The sequence below is a fragment of the Mesocricetus auratus genome, unplaced genomic scaffold, assembly GCF_017639785.1.
Source record: "Mesocricetus auratus isolate SY011 unplaced genomic scaffold, BCM_Maur_2.0 Super-Scaffold_100006, whole genome shotgun sequence".
NCBI classification, from domain to species: Eukaryota; Metazoa; Chordata; class Mammalia; order Rodentia; family Cricetidae; genus Mesocricetus; species Mesocricetus auratus.
Genome location: NW_024429190.1, coordinates 98,281,185 through 98,290,733, shown reverse-complemented (window position 1 = coordinate 98,290,733; position 9,549 = coordinate 98,281,185). Strand labels below are relative to the sequence as shown.

At 41.6% G+C, this 9,549-nt stretch overlaps 1 protein-coding gene across 4 annotated transcripts in view; it reads right to left on the bottom strand.

Moving 5' to 3' along the window:
* Positions 1 to 5,488: 5,488 nt before the first annotated feature.
* The window catches only part of Mapk8 (mitogen-activated protein kinase 8), a 55,123-nt gene continuing 51,062 nt past the window's right edge, over positions 5,489 to 9,549 (bottom strand). For 3 of the 4 annotated variants that reach the window (XM_013118828.3, XM_013118829.3, XM_040747718.1), the window contains 2 exons: positions 8,332 to 8,409; positions 5,489 to 7,027 (listed from right to left, as the gene is read on the bottom strand). In XM_013118828.3, coding sequence (XP_012974282.1) covers positions 6,882 to 7,027; positions 8,332 to 8,409 — 224 coding nt within the window. In that variant the 3' untranslated portion in view covers positions 5,489 to 6,881. Of the gene's footprint in view, positions 7,033 to 8,331; positions 8,410 to 9,549 lie in introns of all 4 variants that reach the window. The other variant, XM_040747719.1, reaches the window with a different exon arrangement.

Sequence of the window (9,549 nt, the reverse complement as noted above, 5' to 3'; positions counted from 1 at the left end):
ACAAGATTGTGTTTCCCAAGGCAGAGGGTAAGAACTGACCCCTGAAAGTTGTCCTCTGGTCACACAAACTTCTTTGGTTGTTTTTTAGAGTAAGAATTATGCAATTATGCTGCATGATTCCCTGGGGGGACATGAAGAGACATCCACTTATCCCAGATAAGGCATCTGCAGACCTAAGAATTAACTCCACCCAAGACTAGTTCACTGACCCAGTGATCTTAACTGAGGCAACTTAGGCCCCATCCTGCAGCAGCCATCCTCCACAAGGCAATGTCACCCATCTTGTGGGGACCTTGAGTTACAGTTGTTATATAAAGATGGGGATCACCACACCATTCCTGGAGGGCAGATCCCCACACGTGGTGACTTGAGGGGCTTACAGAGGCACAGTGACTGCCCTGCACAAACGCAGGATACAGTAGAGTACATCCAATAGGCTGACAGGCGGGCCCAGGTAGGAATGATACAAGAAAGCACAAGAATACAGCATGCTCCCACTCTCCATGAAAACTGAAGGCTGATCTTGCGGCATGCCTCTCAAGGAGTCTTACCAACACGTTTGGGACAGTGAGGCATGGAGAAGGCAGCTCAGGGTTTGGCACAGTCTTTCTGAAGCGAGACTACACACAATGCTTTCCTTTCTTCAGCATTTCTCTACACATTGTTCCCATTCCTTCCCAGGCTGCCCTGGCCTACACTGCCTTTCAGAAAAGCGCATACAGCCGGAAGATACCTTGAGAGCACACCATTGTCAGGGGACAGGCGCAGAAGCCCAGCACATTTCAATGCCACCAACTGTCTCAGGGCATCTCAACTTTCCCTCTTCAAGCAAACCCCGGTCCACAGGACCCAAATCTCCTACTCGCTAAGGCTTTGTCTTGCCAGGAAGCACATGTGCATTGGCTTCTCCCTTTTAGTCCACTTTGATCTACATGATTCTTTTTATTTCCTGGCCCGTTTTCCTCAGTGCTTTTTTACCATCCGGTCAGTCCGGCATCCTTAGCAGTCGATGATGCCACTCCTCAGATAACAGGTGTGCTCATGCGTGTTACTCACCGGGCAGCCTCTCTCTTACCGTCCGCCAAGTGACACAAAAGGGTGTGGGGCTGGGGTAAGTAGATGTCCCAGGCCTCATGCAGGAAAACACAAAATTGGAGAAAACCAGAGACAGTTAGGGTGCAAATCAGCTGTCCCCTTCCTAAGACAGGGAGCTGACACCGAAGCCGCCATGCCCTCTGCCAGCCCCTGCAGACAGGGTGAGGTGAGGTACACGTTCTTAAGATGCACTCATGCAACGAATGCTACCCGAGCACTACAGGGCTCACACATTCCTCAGCTCCCCATGCTTTTCCATCTCACTGCTCTCTCAACAAGGTATCTGGCTTCCGGGTCCATGTTCATACCTCCGGCCTAACTGGATCTGCCCTCACAGTGATCCTAAAATAACAGTCTCATCTCACAATCTGTAGTGGGTTCTGACTAGAGAATGGAAGGCAAGCCCCACGCTCTGTTCTTTCTCAGTGTTCCAACTCTGAACCTCAGCTTCGCGGTCTGTCTGCCTTTGCACACCTACGCCTTGCCCTTCAGCCCTCGTTCCCACCCAGGCACTCGGCTGACTTTCCTCTAGTCTGGAATACGCTTCCTCTCCAAGTCATTTCCCAGAGAGGCTCCCCTCCTTTGTACAGCACTGCTTTCCTCTGAGCAGAGCTGCCTGTTCCCTTCAGCGGTCTTTGTTCTCCATACACTTTGTCTTACTCCTCTCACTCCAGTCCAGCAGTGTCTTAACATCATTAACTGATGGAATGAAACTTGTGTTGGAAACGTAACATTTTCAAAGCCCATTTGAAGTATCCTATTTTCAAATGACGTTCAAATACTGGTATATAGCCTTAAAAAGTGTAAAACATTTTTAACCACAAAATCGGGACAAGTAAATCACCCTCACTTAGATATGTGTGACAGGTTTAAAAAAATACTTTAAAATATGCAATACCTATATTAGCCAAATGAGAACTCCATTGTAGACTGTGTGGAAATCTTGATCACTCAACTAATCACAAGCTTGGAGTTAACATTCGGATGCCAACTTTTGCCACTCTGCTTCCCTGCCTATTGACAGTAACAGGACAGCTTACACCAGCTCAGCCAGGCAGACAGCAGAGGCAGGGAAGGACAGCGCGGTACAAAGGTTGGTGGACAGGCGCCAGGCAACATGGAGGAATGCCACTCCATAGACCGGGTTAGCACCCAGGGAGAGAGCTGCACACCCACATGCAGCTCACCAGCAGCGGCAATGAGCCCTGTGCACACATCAGACACACCTGGTTCCAAGCGCCAGTCCCCTGCTTGTTTTGACAGACTAAGACGATACTGATTTTTGCCAAGTAGTCACAATGGCTGCTGTCTTGCGCAGTTACGAGGAGATCAAGGACATTGAAGCAAGTTCCTTTCTTAATGTTCTTCTAGTGATTTCAAACACAAATACAACAGACCTAGATCAAGCCATCCACCAGCAGCGGTAACTGGGATGACAATGTGTGTACAACCAAACCTAAGACACCTGCCCTACTAATAGCCGTACCTCAATCCACAGGAAACCTTAAAACCACCTGGAAAAACCACCAATTTGTTTTGCTTTCAATGAAAAACTCTTACTTTCATACCACTTTTTCTTTTTTATTTAAAATATTATAACCAATCGACATACTAGATAACACTGTTTACATCCAGTGGTGCATGTTTAATGACTAGGGCATGAACACGTAAACACAATGATCTCAGCATTCCCTACAAAGTGCCCCATTTTGTTCTGTCTAGAGAGGAGAGGGAAAGGAAGACAAACACAGGGAGGGAAGGAGTGAGGGAGGGACAAAGAAGGAATGACATGTACAGGGAGAGAAAACATTTTAATCATCCCCCTTAGGTTTTCAGGGTCAAAACCTTACTAACAGGATAACTGTAACGAGAAAATAGATGTCACAGTCCTGGCAGACAGCTACTTCAGTCTAACGTCATCATTCGGCTATAAGATTAAGAGCTTCTCAAAAATATACCAAATATTGGGCCTACAAAAGTAATTTATTTCTTCGTAAAATTTACTAAGATTTACTCCTTTTGTAAAATGTAAAGCATGGACTGATATCTTGAGCAGGTTTCTTACAAAAAGCAGTGACGATGTCAATAAGCACAGCTAGCACAATTCCCCAGACACAGTGGAAGACTACACAGGACTGTCCCTTACTGAGGCAAGCTATGCACTTCACATACTTACTGGTATCTTGTCAACAATGACTACAACGTATGCAACACACAATAATTTACACTCAGTAAAGATCTAACATTAAGGGCAACAGCTTACTTGGGAAAGCATAGAAAATCAGTGTGAGGTAGTTCAATAAAAACTAGTTTAATTTTAAGTCACTGTGAGAATAGGACATTGTGCAAAACTAATCCACAGGTACTATTTCTCATAAGTTTTGTTAATGAAGAGAATCTAAACCAGAAATGCCCAGAAGGTTACTCTTACTAGACTCCCCTTAAGAGCACTTGGACTAAGAGCAGTTACTTTGAAATTAATTAGGACACAAGTTTTCCTATCTTACCCCAACTACACATTTCTGCTTCAATGCCCTTTATCTCTTCCATCTGTCATGCTATTAAGACCAATTGGTTTCCTGTGGTCCAGGAAAAACCTAAGAGAGCAACAGAAACACGATGCACACTAAAATGTAACAGGCCATGGAGGCAATGCTGAAGAGGCTATGGATAAAGGATGGTGCTGGGTCTGCTACTCATTGGGAAGAATTACTGGGGTCATGGGGCATCATGCATCCACTCTACAGCTAATCTGTGACTAGTGAGCAACACTCACAAACTACAACAGTATTTCTGAAAATACTATGCTTTCATCTCAAAATGCTGTGCAGGCTGGTGCCTAGGCAACACTGATGTTGTCTTCATGTGTGTGACAGAAACTGGACAACAGCGCAAACCATGTTCTATTTGTAATTCAGGAAACAGCTTCACTTGCCTACTGCTCATTTTGTCAGGAGCCTCCCTGTCTCCATGTCTTGGGGTAACAGAGTGAGACAAGCCCAGAACAGAGGGTGACAGGCTGCCAGGCAAGCTGCTGCTTTGTACACTATCAGTCTTCTCTGTATTGGTAGGAACTACAGCTTCTCTTACAGGGGAGGTGCGAACGCACTGGGCTTTCTTTGCGTCTGGTGTGCACTCTTCTGAGTTGGCAAGCAGCATGGCAAGATACAATAAAAACCACTTAGAAAATAGCAGAAAGAGTTGAGATGCTCTATTTATAACAAGCAATCCCAACAACATGGCCATCTTACAGACGGTCAGTATATATCAAGGGTAAGTAAGAGAACTGTGACCAGGAAGACATATAGGAAGAATCAGTGTCCCTTTCCTAACCTATGAAGTCGAATGCTAATTCTCAAACAACTTCTGAACAGTAAGACAATGGGTAGCTTAAGCATATATAATTGAAAAGTCAAATTATAGGGTGGCTTAACAAGTACGGCTAGATGGAAATGTTCTTTGTAAATTCTTAAAAAAAAACTTAAGATTTAAGTCTCTAAAAGTACCAATATGATTTATGCTTACAAGTTTAAGCAAAGAGGGGGGCTATGTAAACAATGGATTTTAAAAAGCTGGGGCACACACATTTAACAAACAGACCTTACTTTTAGGGTATAATTTTGTTAAGTATTTTAGTTTACATTAAGCACTGAAAGCTTGTTTTCTTTTAATTCAGCTGAAACACCATGGCTGGCAAGTGGGAGCTGGCAATTATAACAAATGTACAATCAGAACAACTGTTATTTCTTACTTAACCAAAATCTGCATCAAGAAAGATGGCTTCTCAGCAATGAAAACATAAAATACAGAAAACTAAGGAAGCATGCTAGCTGTTAAAGTGCAATAGTGACACATTGTATCCTAGGGAAAACAAAACCAGTGAGCTGTAAAACTAACATAAAATAAGAACACACTCACACTCCAATTTCTGCTAAAATCCTGACTCCAATCTTGTACTTCTACAGTCCAAGAGGCATAATAGTCTCAAATTCATACTTGCCTAATAAAATCAATGCACCATGTTATATGTATAGAAAAGGAATCACTAAAAGGTGGGACACCAGAAATCATGATAAACTAATTTGTTATATTTCAAAGTGTAAAAAAAGGCTAATGTATCTTAATCTTAAGTATTGCACATTAACAATGACAGAAAATACCTTACTCGAAAGTAATTCTACACTAAATATACAAACAAACAAAAAACGAAGCAAACTTTCAGAAATTTGCTGAGCCATGCCTGTTCTCTTAGTCCTGTGTTTGGGAGCCCCAAGGGGCTTCTCCCTACAACCTTGCAGCTCATAAAGTATGTATTCCCCTGTTCATTACATGAAACCCTCTTGTTCCAGACAATACCAAAGGTGCCTGGGCATTACAGACATCATTTCAGAAATAACGAGACCTTGATGACATTTTACTTAGGAAAAATTCAGTTACAGAGAAAAGATTCTGTAGATATAAAATGTAAACAGTTAACACACACTTGTCAGGAGCAGCACCATTCTTAAACTACTCGATGTCCACACTGCGTATTATACTTGAAATCAGGTCTAAAAATCAAAGACTTGGACTAAAGAACCACCACTTTGCTTGCTCTGCTCACTGTGAAGAAACAGTCCTTAGAAAATGACATCCTACATATGGCTGTGTGCTACTATTTTCAGATGAACGGTATATTGCTCATTTAAACATCGCCTACACAAATTTAGTTGGCTTTGGAACCTCCCGACAGCTAGTAAAAATAGGATTCTATTACAGGTAGAATCAAATGGCCAGAAACACCACACCCCAGTACTCAACAGACTGAGCCTTCAAGGAACAGGAACTGGGAAGGTCCGGAGGCCAGGAGCTGTACAAAAGGGAAGTGCAGACTCTTGACCAATGCCTGAACCTACAGCCTGAGATTAACTCGGAGTATACAGAAGCAGGCTCATAGATAGTACAAGGGAACCATCTTTTGATTTGCATTGAAATGTATATTCATGAAGTATCCTCTTGACTGTATATGATCAAAAACTGAGCATGCCACAATGTTCAGAATACACCACATGTTTTGACTTGCTTCTGTTGGGTTGGGGTGGGGAGCTTCAAAAGGTAGCAGGATGTGCTCAGCATTTTTAAAGACATGCTCTGAGTTATTCTGTCATTTAGATAGCACGGCATTTGCCAAAATTTAGGTAAGGTTGCCTACTAATTGTTGTAACTAAACTGGATTGGCAAGTAGCAAATATTGGAGGTTTCTCGACACGTTCATCATTTACAGTAGTTATTCCTGAATATAACTGGTTACAGGTTATTTTCCCTTACTCCTCTGGGGTTATTTCATTGATAAGCACATAACCCTTAAGGATAGCATCATGAACAAACATCTGAAATAAATTCTAATAAAAAAAACTTATAAACATCTTAAATAATTCATGATATATGCAAGTCACCACATAATAGTTGCTTTGATAAACAAAATCTTACAAATTCAGTAAAAAAAAATCAGCAGCATAAGATAAAGCAAATATGCAAAAATTTAAACCATGATAAAATAATTAGGTTTACATCATACAGTTAATTACAGCAAAAATACAATACAGTTTTGTTGCTGTTTAAAAACACAACTTAGGTTTTAAATTACAACACTTGAAATTAAAAAAAATAAACTACTTTACTACAAAATGAATTCTACATTTTCTGAAAAATCACTCAAAAATATGACCACTGAATTGTTTTTAAAGCAGTTCTATCAATGACTAACCGATTCCCCATCCCTCCCACCCCCCCCAAGGCCCAAGTAGTCATCTACAGCAGCCTAGAGGTCCAGCTGATGCTTCTAGACTGCTGTCTGTATCCGAGGCCAAAGTCGGATCTGTGGACATTGAAGACACATCATTGACAGACGGCGAAGACGATGGGTGTTGAGAGCCATTGATCACTGCTGCACCTGTGCTATGAGAAACAAAACAGCAAATCAGCTACTGGGCTGCCTACCTCCAGTGCCAACATGCTGCTCTTGCTGGGCCTAAGGGGTGCTGAATCGAACTAAACCTAACACTAGTGTTCTCTCATACAAGCTATGAAGGGAGAATTCTTAAACCCATGTATGCTCCTGTCCTTTCTACTGCATTGTTAGTTTAAGACAAGAAGTTAGAAGTTCAAGTAATACGGACAATCACCCTACAGCAAGAACCATAACTGGGCCTCAGAGTATGTTCCAAAAGAGTTGAGAGTATATATAAAACTGTCTACATTGCACTTGGTTGTAGAGAAGATCTCAAAGAACCAAGTGACTAAAAAAAAAGTGTTTAAGGGAGAATACTATAGAAAGTATTACTTTTGATACTGTATCACAAAAACCCACAATGTCAAAACACTTCTGGTACATTTTGCTAAGCAGAAGCTAACACAAAAGAACAATTTTGATTAGGAAGAACCTTAATCAACCCTGGCACCAGACTGTGTGACTTTTCAGGAGTATTGAAACAGCCCAATTAGTAAATACCAGGCAAAGACAAATACAGACTTACTAAACAGACAGGAGCAACTGTTTTTCTCTGCTAAAAGTAGTATCTAAGAAGCATTTCTTACATTTAAAAAATGAACCTCCACCCCAGTAAACAGGAATACCTTACTCAGACAGAAATCCTTTCAAGGGGTAGGATTATGTTAAAACAACTCAACAGCAGGTAGCAATGGTCAATCTACAAGCTTACTAAAATAAGGGTCATTTAGAAGCATATAAAAGTTTTCAAGAACACATTTACAATAAATAGTAGTGCGAGTATAGGGCCCCAAGATATTAAAAGCAAGCAGGTAGGAAATCTGCTGAGCCACATCTCAGGGGCTGACATCACCCCATTCTACAAAATGATGAACAGAACACTCACATACAAGGTCTACCAAAAGCTTGCTTTTCAATGTGATGAAAGTACCGAGAAGACAAGTACTTGAGAGTATATGCAGCAAATCCTGTAACGAAGTTTCATTTATTCCAACTAAATCAAAGCACAGTGAATGTTAGGGAGAATTCTTTAAAGACAAGGCAGTGGTGCCAATGAAAACAGGGTTTAAATCAATACGACAGAGACAAGAGCAGACAACATTGAGACGACAGTGTGCCAGTGCTTTCAAACTGTAACTTTCCAACTGAGTGAGCATGGGAAGAGCTGCAGGTCCCAGGCCACTGAAGATTATAGCACGAGAAATAAACCGCAACTGCAACCAGAGCAGGTTTATATTGTAACCAACCTAAAGGAGATGGTTGCCCTCTTATGACTCCATTCTTGGTTCGCTCCTCCAAGTCCATTACCTCCTTATATATCAGCTCTGAAAAAGAACAGGAACAGTAAGTCTTTTGAAGTCAGAGTCAACAACTTCAGAAGGGATGTATCTTAAGTCAAAACTTGTGTATCTGTTAAGTATATCAAGCTTGCTTCCTGCAATAACAGTGAGTCAAGTTCTCACTCACAGACGTTAACAATTCCCTGATATCCAACCACAGACTTTGTAGTAAGAAAGCAAAACTCTTTGCAGTAACTGCGTTTAGTGTGTCACCCACACAGCTCTCTGCCTTACAGACGCTTGTCTGACTCTGTCCAAGTGAGGGCTAGGGTCTGTGCTTATCCTCCTTCTTGAGTCCTGGCCTTATACAACAAGGTTGTAGTTACAAAAATTTATAACCAAAGCGGTGTTTACAGTCAGAATGGGCAGAAAGACATTTTTATTGAAGGAAAAGCAGCAGTAGCTTCAGCTCCTTCCAAGTAGCCTACAAAAGGTGTCAGCACCAACCCCTCTTCAAGACTCTTGTATCCCTGAGTGCTGGCAGCAGCGGATCACTACAAATACAACTTTGACTGAGGAAAGACACATTCTAAGCCATTAGGGACATGCAAGAACAGTACCAAGACTCTGTCCAACATCAATAAGAATGGCTACCGTCCATCAAGAAAACCAATGGCAACAAAAGCTGGCAAAGATGTGGTAAAAAAAGGAACCATCACACATATCAGTGGAAACAAAAATTAGAATAGTCACTATAGAAATTATTAAAGGTTCTCCCCAAAATTTAAAAAACAGAATTCCATTAAAGAAATCTAAGGCTGAATATAACAGCTGCTCATCCACTGTTACTCATATACTATTCACAGCAATAATACATGCTATTAGCCTAGCTGCCCATCAACAGCCTAGATGCTCATTAACAGAAAACAGGGTAAAAAAAAATGTGGTGAGACAAGATGTGGCGGTACATGGCTTTAATTCCAGTACTCCAGAGGCAGGCAGCTCTTGGTGAGTTCAAGGTCAGTCTGGACTACAGAGTGAGTTTCAGGCTGGCCAAAACTACATAGTGAGATCCTGTCTCAAAAACAAAACAGAGCAACAACAACAAAACAAACAAACAAAATGTGGTGTATATGTATGCAAGGTAACTCTCAGTCAGCCATAAAGTAGAATGAAATGCTGTCA